The sequence below is a fragment of the Tupaia chinensis genome, unplaced genomic scaffold (assembly GCF_000334495.1).
Source record: "Tupaia chinensis unplaced genomic scaffold, TupChi_1.0 Scaffold148874_1, whole genome shotgun sequence".
Classification (NCBI taxonomy): Eukaryota; Metazoa; Chordata; class Mammalia; order Scandentia; family Tupaiidae; genus Tupaia; species Tupaia belangeri.
Window position 1 is genome coordinate 1,853,251 of NW_006208722.1, and position 12,069 is coordinate 1,865,319.

Genomic DNA, 12,069 nt, shown 5'->3' on the forward strand with positions numbered 1-12,069 from the left:
CCCTAGTTCAAATCCTGGACCAAGTGGCTTGAAAAAACATGCTGGGCAGTTAGCATAATAGCTATGTCGCTGGACTCCCATGTAGCCGACCACGGTTCGCGTCCCGGACCTGGTGGCTTAAAACTCATGCCGGGCGCGTGTGTGTGCATGCCCAAGATCCTGAGAGGAGAATGGAGGAGAAGGGATTGCGGTGTGGCCATCCCCCCTGGGAGGTGACTTCTCACTTTCTACCTCTCTGTTTCTCTCTGTCTGTCTGGTGAACGCACGCGCCCTATAGCGAAAACCTCTCCAAAAAAATAGAAAGGAAATGAGTATTGAAAATACACAACTAAGCCTGAAAGTTAGAAGGTTCTTGGTTCTTTTTGCCAAAATAATTTCAGAGGAGTGGTAGAATTTGGAAGGCTAATACCCTTAGGTTTGGAGAGTAAGAAAGAGGTAACAGGTGTAGACTACTGTTAAGATAGGCTTGGATATGAAAGAAAGGAGATGTCACAGAATCTCAAGGGATTGTTTGTCGCATACAAGCTATATGTAGCATACAAACTATACTTGGATTCCAATTTTTTTTAAAAATTATTTTATTGAACTTTATTTTTTATTTATTTTAATTTGACCAGAGACAGACAGAGTCCCGTCCCCTTAACCACCACACCACCTACTGACCCCGAGTCCAGTTTGTTTTTGCACTGAAATTAATTGTATATTCATTTCATTTTTTTCCACAAGCCTTTTGAAGTCCTCTCTTATTGAGAGTATGGCCAGTCTTGAGAATGGTTGTTTTTCCACTTAGTAGACTGGAACTAGAGATTCGGAAACTTGTTGATGAGTTAATTCAAGAGGGATTTCTTTTTCCTTTTCCTTTTTTTTTGGGGGGGGGGAGGGAGTGGCTATAGGGCATGTGAGCACATGTGAGTAAGTGCCTATTTTACACATTGGTGGCACTGTTTCTTATTTCAACAAATGATGGAAAAAGAGTCTAATTTATTCACATCCCAGTCAACACTTAAAAATATTTTATTTCTGGGGCCAGTAGTTGGCGTAATGGCTATATCATTGGACTTCCATGTAGTCGACCGTGGTTCAAGTTCCGAACCTGGTCGCTTAAACTAATGCCGGGTGCATGTGTGTGCATGCCTAAGGTCCCGAGAAAAGAATGGAAGACAAGGGCACCTGCCCAAGAGAGAGAAAAGAGAGAGAAGTGCCCTCTACAGGCCACAGCCATTACTTCATCTCCCTTTTCTGGTCCTCCACCTTGCCAGGATCCCAGACATGCACCCAGTATGTTTTCAGGCTAACCAGGACACGGACTTGAATTGTGCACTGTGGCTTCTAGCTCTAGCATAGTCCTGACTGAAAAATCAGAATGGGGTGTTCCTGGGACTTTAGGACCTGTATCTGCTCAGAAGGAAACATAGAAGAACCAAAAGGGGGGGGGGTCCACAAATACACTTTGAATCCATAAAAGTCATGAAAATGAGGGAAAGTCTAAGAACTTGAATGGGAAAAATAGACATTTGCACATAATTCTGCTGATGTTTTGTAAAATTTGAAGCTGGCTTCTGGACTGCATTGTGAACCAGGCTGATTTTCTGATTTTTGGCAATCAAGATCCATTATGCAAAGAGAAAGCCCTTGGAATGGGAGAATATATTTGTAAATTATCCCTGGGATATGGGACTGATAGCCAAAATATACAAGTAACTTAAGCAGCTTACCTACAAAAAAAATAATCAATCCAATTAAAAGATGGGCCAATGAGCTGAACAGACAACTTTCCAAGGAAGACATACAAACAGCCAAAGCATATGAGAAAAAGTTCAGCATCCTTTATCATAAGGGAGATGCAAATCAAAACCACAATGAGGCACCACCTAACCCCAGTCTAAGTGGCTAAGATTAAAAAAAATAAAGAATAAGTGCTGGCAAGACTGTGGTAAAAAGGAATCTTACACTGTTGGTGGGAATGTAAACATAATTAAAATTAGAACTTAAAAATGAGGCAAAAAAGCATTCAATGATTATCTTCCACATGCCCAATACTATCTCATCACCATGAGAGATAAAAAAATAAGACATGATCTCCTGCCCTCAACCTGGAGACTAAATGACTATGTTTGAAATTAGGCATTAATTAGAAAAAAGGACATCAGTGAAGCCATTAAAAAGTATAAAAAAAATGGACCAGCTGCAGTTGTGTGGGCAATAGGACATTGCTGCATGATGATGAAGAACATATGGGGGACCAGCAGTTAGCGTAATGGCTATGTTGCTGAACTCCCATATAGTCGACCGTGGTTCGAGTGCCGGACCTGGTGGCTTAAACTCACGCCAGGTGCATGTGCGTGTGTGCCCAAGATCCCAAGAGGAGAATGGAGGAGAAGGGATTGCGGCGTGGCCATCCCTCATCCCTCCTGGCACGGTGATTTCTTGCTTTCTGTCTCTCTGTCTCGCTCTGTCTTTCTGGCGAGCACACATGTCCTATAGCAAAAAACCTCTCCAAAAAATAAATAAATAAATAAATAAAGAACATATGGCAAGGGTTTGGGTTCATTTCCCAGATCTACCTCAGTGTCCTAGGCACTTCCATAGATACACCCACAATCTGGCTGACTGCAGAGCTGGTGGAAGATTGGGGTATGAGGACCTTACTAAGACCTGCCTTTCTCTCTTTCATGAAGGAAACAAATAAGCTTAAATGATGGAGGCAGGGAGAAGCCAATGTTGGTTTTTTCACAAAGACATTATATAATTAGCGTAATGGCTATGTCGCTGGACTCCCACACAGTCGACCGCAGTTCGCATCCTGGACCTGGTGGCTTAAAACTCATGCCAGGCGAGCGTGCATGCATGCCCAAGATCCCGAGAGGAGAGTGAAGGAGAAGGGATTTTACTATAGCCATCCTCCCCGGGGGTGATTTCTCACTTTCTGTCTTTCTGTCTCTCTCTGTCTCTGAGCCCTATAGAAAAAACCTCTAAAAAAAAAAAAAAAAAAAAAAAAAAAAAAGACCTCAATTCATTTTATTTGGGGTGGTTTTACTTCTTATGAAATGGGATGAATTATTATTTATCTAAAATGAAAATCCCTATGGCAGGAGGGAAAATCAAGCAAATGATAAAAAACTGTTATCAAAAAACCCATCTGAATAATTTTCAATAAATTCCATTTAATGATCTAGAATATTCAAAATGTTTCTAGATAATATTATCTCCTATACACTACTCTAAAAGTTACAGTATCATCTCAACACAGAACAAGTAAAGTGTTTCCTTCTAGCCCAAAATATATCATCCGGTTTTTCAGATAATGAAAACAGAGCTCACTATAACAGAATAAAATATAATTTGTTGTTATCTTAGTTACAAAAAAATGCTTTTACGGAGTTGTACATTTTCAACAAGGCTGAAGATAAACATAAGACACTGACAAAATATGCCACTGAACTAAAGAATATCTTTACAACACTAAAAAAACTATGAATTTTTATTAATCCAAATTATGGTCAATAGTTTAGACTTACCATTTTTATTTGCTGGTGAAAAAAAGTTGAAGACAGGAGAAAATATGGTCCCCAACAATGTAGTCCTTGGAGGACTGCCAGTAGAAGGATTATCTTCTAATTTTCCATTTTGTTTTACATGTTGATTTGTCATTTCATAACTACCAGCTTCTAAGAAAGAAATAGAAAAGTAGTGACCCAGAAAGCATTTTCAGAAATGTGTTGTAAAAAAATAATTCACTGTAAGACCCTTTTTTCCTCAAAACACTTAATAAGAACTCATCAACATGAATGTTTGGGAGAGCTTATTGAACAAATCCTGAGGTAAGGAGCCAGCAGGTGGACTGGTGGTTAATGGTGCTGGATTCCCACATGGCCGACCATGGTTCAAGTTCTGGACCTGGCGGATTGCTTTCTCACTCTCTCTCCCTCTCTCTCTCTCTCACTCTGTCCCTCTCTGGTCAAATTGAAATAAACAAATAAATAAATAATAAATAAAAAGTTAAATAAAATAATTATAAAAAAAAATCCTGAGGTAAATCACTTATAAATCAAATGGTCTTTACTTATTTATAAAGCTTTATAAATGCTAACATTTATTGAGCTTTCTCAAAGTAAATGATTTATACCTAGAATGTTAAAAACTACAAGGCTTCACATCAACAGTGTAACGAAAATGCATCTTTCTGCTAACTTTTTAGCATTCTGCCTACTTCATAAAACCTTCTCTCATATATATTTATAATGATTATCAGCTAAATAGAAGCAACATAACTTTACTGAAACTGAAGACCATATACAACATAGCAAAAATTATTTATGGCCATTGAGGCACCACTTCCTAACTGGTTAGAAAGAACAAGCAGTTGTTTAAATAGAATACTCCACAGATTTTTGGAAAATTTAAAATAAAAATATTTTGATTAGTTATCCTTTGAGCCTCCACAATTTTACATAGTGTACATTTATTTCCTTGTAATAGCTCTTTTAACTTGTTTCTGTCTCCTTTTTCTCCATCCTCTTCTGACTTGCTCCCCTTTTTCTCCACAGTGGTCACTTTAACAATAGAAGTGTATTTCTGCACTGGGAAGTGAGAGAAATTATGCGCTTAATTTGCCACTGGTTAAAACAGCACCCCATGCTCTATAAAGTGTTCTTTTAGTTTTCTCTGCTTGTTCTTAATGTTTTTCTCCTTCTTTGTGACTTTGAGGGGATTTTTAGCAATGCAGTAAAGAAGTGACACGGTTTATCAACAGCCGCACTACTGACATTTAGGTCTGATTTTTCTTTGTTGTGAGAGGCTATCTTGTATAATGTAGAATATTTAGCAGCATCCTTGACATCTACCAGCTAGATGCCAGGCAACAATCCCCCCGCAGATTGTAACAATCAAAACAATTTCCTGATACTGATAAATGTCTCCAGGGGTGTAAAACTATCCCCAGTTAAGAACCACTGGTCTGGGACCAGCAGTTAGCATAATGGCTATGTCGCTGGACTCCCATGTAGTCGACCGCGGTTTGCATCCCGGACCCAGTGGCTTAAAACTCACGCCGGGCGCTTGTGCGTGTGTGCCCAAGATCCCGAGAGGAGAATGGAGAAGGGATTGCAGCGTGGCCATCCCCCCTGGGGAGTGATTTCTCGCTTTCTGTCTCTATGTCTCTCTCTGTCTGTCTGGCAAGTGCACACGCCCTATAGCAAAAACATCTCCAAGAAAAAAAAAAAAGAACCACTGGCCTGAGTGAACCCAGTTCCTCTGTGCTCTTACATCATGAGTCGGACAAATATTTCTGCTCGTATTTCAATTATATTAAGACATAATATATAACTGCTTTAAGAAATGGTTTATTAGGTTAAAAAAAATGTTGATCCTTTACACATTTTTATGCTAAACAGTATAATGCTAGTCACTCTGCCTTTACTTATTTTTATGTCGCTGGACTCCCATGTAGTCGACCGCGGTTTGCATCCCGGACCCAGTGGCTTAAAACTCACGCCGGGCGCTTGTGCGTGTGTGCCCAAGATCCCGAGAGGAGAATGGAGAAGGGATTGCAGCGTGGCCATCCCCCCTGGGGAGTGATTTCTCGCTTTCTGTCTCTATGTCTCTCTCTGTCTGTCTGGCAAGTGCACACGCCCTATAGCAAAAACATCTCCAAGAAAAAAAAAAAAGAACCACTGGCCTGAGTGAACCCAGTTCCTCTGTGCTCTTACATCATGAGTCGGACAAATATTTCTGCTCGTATTTCAATTATATTAAGACATAATATATAACTGCTTTAAGAAATGGTTTATTAGGTTAAAAAAAATGTTGATCCTTTACACATTTTTATGCTAAACAGTATAATGCTAGTCACTCTGCCTTTACTTATTTTAATTAATGAAAATTTTTAAGAAGATAAATTTTTATTGAACTTCATGCTACTAATAGTTCATACAAAAAATATTACAAAACTAAGAAATTGCTCAAAGTAGTATTTTTAAAAAGATAAAGAACATGTTAGGCAAGATCTACTCTTATATCTAAATAAAACAGTATCTAAATATTAACAAACCTCCATTTACTTGACTTTTCCGTCTTACACGAGATATCTGTTTGTTAGGCTTTTCTCCTGCTCTTGGTGTTGATGTGATCAAATTATTATCAATATCACGTTCAATTCTACTCCGTTTCGAAGGATTTTCTCTCTCTTCCTTAAGATATAATAGGAAAAAACATGCATTGAGCATAGCCATTCTTACAGGTCACACTTTCACAATGATAAGCTATGGTATACTTACTCCTCATTTTTCCATGTCCAGGAAAAACAATATGCAATTAATATCCAAGAGTGATAAAAACACAGGAAAAGTTTGACAATATTGTGAGCATATTAACACAATTAAAATACACAAATAGTCTATTACATTTTCTATGCTCTCAATTATTGAATTGTACAATATACTATGAATGTTCAACAATTTTCAATTGTTTTTAGAACTGTCCCAAAAAAACAGAGATCATTTCTTGAGCACTCAGGTGTAGGAGATACCTGATAAATCACATCTTACCAAAAAAGAATAGGGTCTGTCATTACCAAATCTACACTGCCAATTTCAGCTATTTAAATGACCTAATTAACTCAAGTAGTCTATCCTATAATAAAGCTTTTTATTTGTTGCTTTGTATGAGGCAAGTCCACATAACCAGTTTCACTATTCTGTTATATCACTAACCAAGATAATACATTTCCTAGGATTAACCTGTTTATTTTTCTCCATTTAGACATCAATTTTTCTCAACTGCAAAATTTTTCTAGACTCCTCTCATTGAGTGTTTTCTTACATTACCTAATATTGAGCTCTAATTCCTCCCTATTTTAATTCAATTACCTGAAAACTCTTGGTAAGAATTAGATTTGCTTTTCAAATCTATACATTAAATACAGTGTGTGTATGTGTGTGTGTATATAAAATCACATTTTTACTCATAGAAGTACAAGTACCTTCTCTATCCTCTTGTATTTGATGCTTTTACCCCATAGATACTATTAAAAGCTACTACTGCACTTTTTTTTTGAGAATTTTGTTTTTGTTGTTGTTGTTTGTTTTTGGAGAGGTTTTCACTATAGGGCACGTGTGCTCGCCAGACAGACAGAGACATAGAGACAGAAAGCGAGAAATCACCCCCCAGGGGGAGGATGGTCACGCCGCAATCCCTTCGCCTCCATTCTCCTCTCGGGATCTTGGGCACGCACGCACACGCGCCGGGCGTGAGTTTTAAGCCACCGGGTCCGGGACGCGAACCGCAGTCGACTACGTGGGAGTCCAGCGACATAGCCATTTCGCTAACTGCTGGTTCCCTGTTTGTTTGTTTTTTGCTATCGGGTGTGTGCGCTCACCGGAAAGACAGACAAAAGTAAGAAATCAGCGCCCAGCGGGAATGGCCGTGATGCAATCCTTTTCCATCATTCTCCTCTTGGAATCTTGGGCACCCATGCACACACAACTGGCATGAGTTTCAAGCACAGGTCTGGGACTCATACTGTGATCAACCATGTGGGAGTCCAGCGACTCCCATGTAATCATTGCCATCTGCTGTTCCCACTACTGTGCATGTTCTAAAGGTTGAATAGCAATATTAATTCTGACATATCTAACAAATATAAAATGATACAAATTTCAGTTCTCTATTTAGATTTTAAAAATTAAAAAAATGTTACTGCAAGTATCATTCAATACAGAATTTTACTTTTACCTGAACGTTTCTATATAAAAAGTAGCCCAACCAAACAACATGGAGAAAGTACAAAATGCCTCAGTGATCTGCAATGAAATTCTTCACATTTTAACTGTTTATCATTTCCCTGTATTTATTGTTTTTGTTTTTTTGCCAAAGGGCATGTGTGCTCCAGAGAGAGGGAACGTGAAATCACTCTGGGGGCAGGGGGGATGGCCATGCTGCAATACCTTCTCCCCCCATTCTCCTCTCAGGATTTTTGGGGCACAAGTCCAGGCTTATTCCTGTATTTTAAAATGACAAAAGGAAGCCTTATATAGTAAACATGTGATATCCATTACCAGAAAATACAGGAGATGTCTTCACAAAATCCTTCAAGAAAAGAAATAATGAAGCAAAGCTTCAACTATACAACCACAGCTGTTAGAACATAAATACATACATTCCTTTAGACACTCCAAGATGCGACACTAAAAGTAATAAGGCTCACAGAAGAAAAAAGTCCCGGAGATGGGCAGATTCTTAAAGCTTCTGTAACTTTTTAACCATAGCACTAATGACTCGAAACACCAGAGATAACCAGGACACCCCACAGTCAGACGCTAATAGTAGCTGGCTCACTTTCTCAGGGCCTAATAAAATGTGCTAAAAACAATGAAGCAGATGTGAGAAATGGAGTTTCAACATCAGTAGGACTACTGTTAAGATAAGCACAGGGCCAGAAGGTGGCATAATGGTTAAAGCACGGGATCCCACAAGGCTAATTCTGTGGTTTAAGTCCCAGAATTCACATTTGAGGAATGTGCTGGGTGCTGGTGCATGCGCATGCATGCTCAAAATCCCAACAAAAGAATGAAGAAAGGATTGAGGCATAGCCATACTCCCTATGGGGGGGGAAGGGGAGTGATTTCTCACTTTCCCTTTCTCTCTCTCTCTCTGGCAAATACATGGGCCCTATGGTAAAAATGCAGGGGGGCAGGGAAGAGATGAACACAAAAGGAAATGAAATCACCACATTCAAAGAGCCCTCACTGGACCAGGGTAATCTCTCTGGGGAGGAAGCCTCAGCTGTAGGTTATCACTTCCAACTTAAAAAACAAAAACAAAACAGTAGCAACAACAAAAAACAGATACAAGGACTTTTGCTTATGCAGCAGAATTTAAAGTTTTTACTTTCTTGATGGAAATATAAAATTCTTCTTCTATGATTCAAGATCCTCTTGTCTAGTTTAGAGAAAATCATGTATAAACCAACATAATACCCATGCTATACTGACACTATTCCCCTATTTACCAATAGCATATGATCTAACTAATACTGCAGAGGTACCACATACTGTGGCAGATCAGACTACACTGTGGCCAACTGAGAACACATTCAAATACTTTAGATTACATCTGTAAAAAAGAGGGTGACCAGCAGGTGGCGTGATGGTTAAAGGTGCTGGACTCCCACATGGCCTAATGTGGTTGAAGGCCTGTACTTGGTGGCTTGCTTTCTCTCTCCCTTCCCCCATCTGATCAAACTGGAAAATAATAATAACAGAATTGGGACCAGCAGTGGGCATAATGGCTATGTCGCTGGACTCCCATGTAGTCGACCTCAGTTCGAGTACCAGACCCGGTGGCTTAAACTCACGCTGGGCATGTGTATGTGTGTGCCCAGATCCCAAGAGGAGAATGGAAGAGAAGGGATTATGCCATGGCCATACCCCCTGGGGGGTGATTTCTCACTTTCTCTCTGTGTCTTTCTGGCAAGTGTACCCGCACTTTGGCAAAAACCTCTCTCTCAAAAAAAAGAAAAGAAAGTTAAATAAAATAGTACTTTAAAAAAAAAGGGGGACGCTATTAAAGCCAAGGTCGAAGTTCTATAGTCACTGAAAATAAAACCCTCCTCCTCTTTAGAATAATGCATTAAAATATGCGATGATTCAAGTCTGAAAGACAACCTGTCACTCAATCCTAGTCTTTTTTTTCTTTTTTTTTAAGAGTTTTTTGCTATAGGGCACGTGCACTTGGTGGAGAGACAGAATGCGAGAAATCACCCCCCTCAAAGGGGAGATGGCCATGCCACAACCCCTTCTCCTCCACTCTCCTCCTGGGATTTTGGGCATTATGCCATCTGCTGGCTCCATCCAATCCCAGTCTTACTTCAACATTAAACTGCATAATTGGGAGACACTTTAGGACATGTTATGGTTTTTAGAAAAGAAACTAGGAAAAACAGTATTTCTACATTACTGCATAGGTTGTTTATCTCTGTATAATATCTTATTTGGAACTTGCATTTTTCAAAGCTTTACTTTTTTATTTGCTATAGGGTGCACATACTCATCAGAGAAAGACAGAGAGGGAGAGAACAAATGGGAACATATTCCCTCATACACCATGGGAGAGATGGTCATGCCACAATTTCTTCTTATCCAATCTCCTTTTGGGATTCTAGGCAAGTACACACATGTCCAGAGTGTTTTCCAAGCTACCGCACACACAGTCAGCCATGTGGGATCCTGTAGCTTTAACCACCACACCACCAGGCTGGCCCAAAATTTCTATCTTTTAAGACAAACTGTTATGGGAAAAATTCTGGGAAGTGGTTGTTCTTTTCTATTCTTACTCTTTTTCCATAGGGCGTATAAGCTTGCCAGAGAGATAGAAAGCAAGAAATCGACCCCAAGGGCGGATGACCATGCCACAAATCCTTCTTCTCCATTCTTCTCTGGGGATTTTTGGGTCATGCATACACACACACACACACGGCTTGAGTTTAAGTCACTGGGTCTAGGACTCAAACCACGGCCAACTACAAGGGAGTCTAGCGACATAATCACTGTGCATCTGCTCGTCCCAGAAGGTGGTGGTCTTAATGTTTGAATTCCCAAGTAAGTACAGACTCTTTCAGACTAAAGAAACAACAACAACAACAAAAACAAATGAGCCTTGGGACCAGCAGTTAGCGTAATGGCTATGTCGCTGGACTCCCATGTAGTTGACCGCGGTTTGAGTCTCGGACCCGGTGGCTTAAACTCACGTCGGGCGCGTGTGCGTGCGTGCCCAAGATCCTGAGAGGAGAATGGAGGAGAAGGGATTGCAGCGTGGCCATCCCCCCCTGGTGGGTGATTTCTCGCTTTCTGTCTCTCTGTCTCTCTGTCTGGCAAAGCGCACGTGCCCTATAGCAAAAAGCTCTCAAAAAACAAACAAACAAACAAACAAAAAAAAAAAAACCGAACCAACATTTATAACAAGACCAGCAAACAAGGTATCTCTGTAAATTCCAAAATGCAAACCGGTAACAATATTAAATTATAAACACCAATGTAGAAGAAAGCAGAAAGATGCAACAAGGTAGACAGTACCTTTCAGAACAAAAGTCCAAGATACTTTACAAGTAGGTATTCACTGGAAAAATGGTTGGACCAACTTGAGAATACCAGGTGACACAGGAGCAGCAGTTGCTGCCCAATCCAATACCAAAGGGGGTCCATGATTAGATTTGAAATAATGAGAACAGTTTTGCTCCACTGAACTCTTTTTTTTTTTTTTAAGAGACTTTTGGCTGTAGAGTGTGTGCTCACCGGATAGAGAAACAAAAAGAGCAAAATCACCCCCCCAGGGGGATGGCCATATTGTAATACTGTTTCCTCCATTCTCCTCTCAGGATTTTGGGTATGCATGTATATGTGCCTTATGTGAGTTTTAAGTTGCTGGGTCCAAGATTCGAATCACGGTCCAGCAATGTAGCCATTACGCCATCTGCTGATCCCACTCCTGAGAACTCTTATAAATGACCAAACATGGCTCCACTCTTCCATAGGGATCTGTAGAAAGAAGGAAGTGCTGGGAGTGGAATTAAAACAGCAAGTGTAGGAGAGGCACAATAGAGAAGGGGGAAAAAAAGAACTTCAAGATAAACATGGAGGATGGAAGTAAAGAGACAGGAAAACTCAAAAATCATCACTATATGCTTTAACACAACACAAGATGAACAAACTAGTTCAGAATGATACTCTGAATTACACAACGCCCTATAAATTCAGATACTAGTTCTACATAAAATAAGCAACAAAAGTATAGATGTCAAATCCTACACAAAATGATCATAATAAAACATCAACTATCAATAGAATAGTATCTCTGAGACCAGCAGTTACCGTAATGGCTATGTCACTGGACTCCCATGTAGTCGACTGTGGTTCGTGTCCCGGACCCGGTGGCTTAAAACTCACGCCAGACACGTGTGCATGCGCGCCCAAGATCCCGAGAGGAGGATGGAGGAGAAGGGATTGCAGCATGGCCATCCCCCCTGGGGGGTGATTTCTCGCTTTCTGTCTCTCTGTCTCTGTCTGGCAAGCGCGC

The 12,069-nt window shown here is 40.1% G+C and overlaps 1 protein-coding gene across 5 annotated transcripts in view; it reads right to left on the reverse strand.

Moving 5' to 3' along the window:
- CTDSPL2 (CTD small phosphatase like 2) overlaps positions 1-12,069 on the reverse strand; it is a 91,066-nt gene that overhangs the window by 48,147 nt on the left and 30,850 nt on the right. For 4 of the 5 annotated variants that reach the window (XM_006170743.3, XM_006170741.3, XM_006170742.3 and 1 more), the window contains exons 3-4: positions 6,050-6,188; positions 3,519-3,668 (exon numbers count right to left, since the gene is read on the reverse strand). In XM_006170743.3, the coding sequence (XP_006170805.1) occupies positions 3,519-3,668; positions 6,050-6,188 (289 nt within the window). The remainder of the gene's footprint in view (positions 1-3,518; positions 3,669-6,049; positions 6,189-12,069) is intronic. The other variant, XM_014585101.2, reaches the window with a different exon arrangement.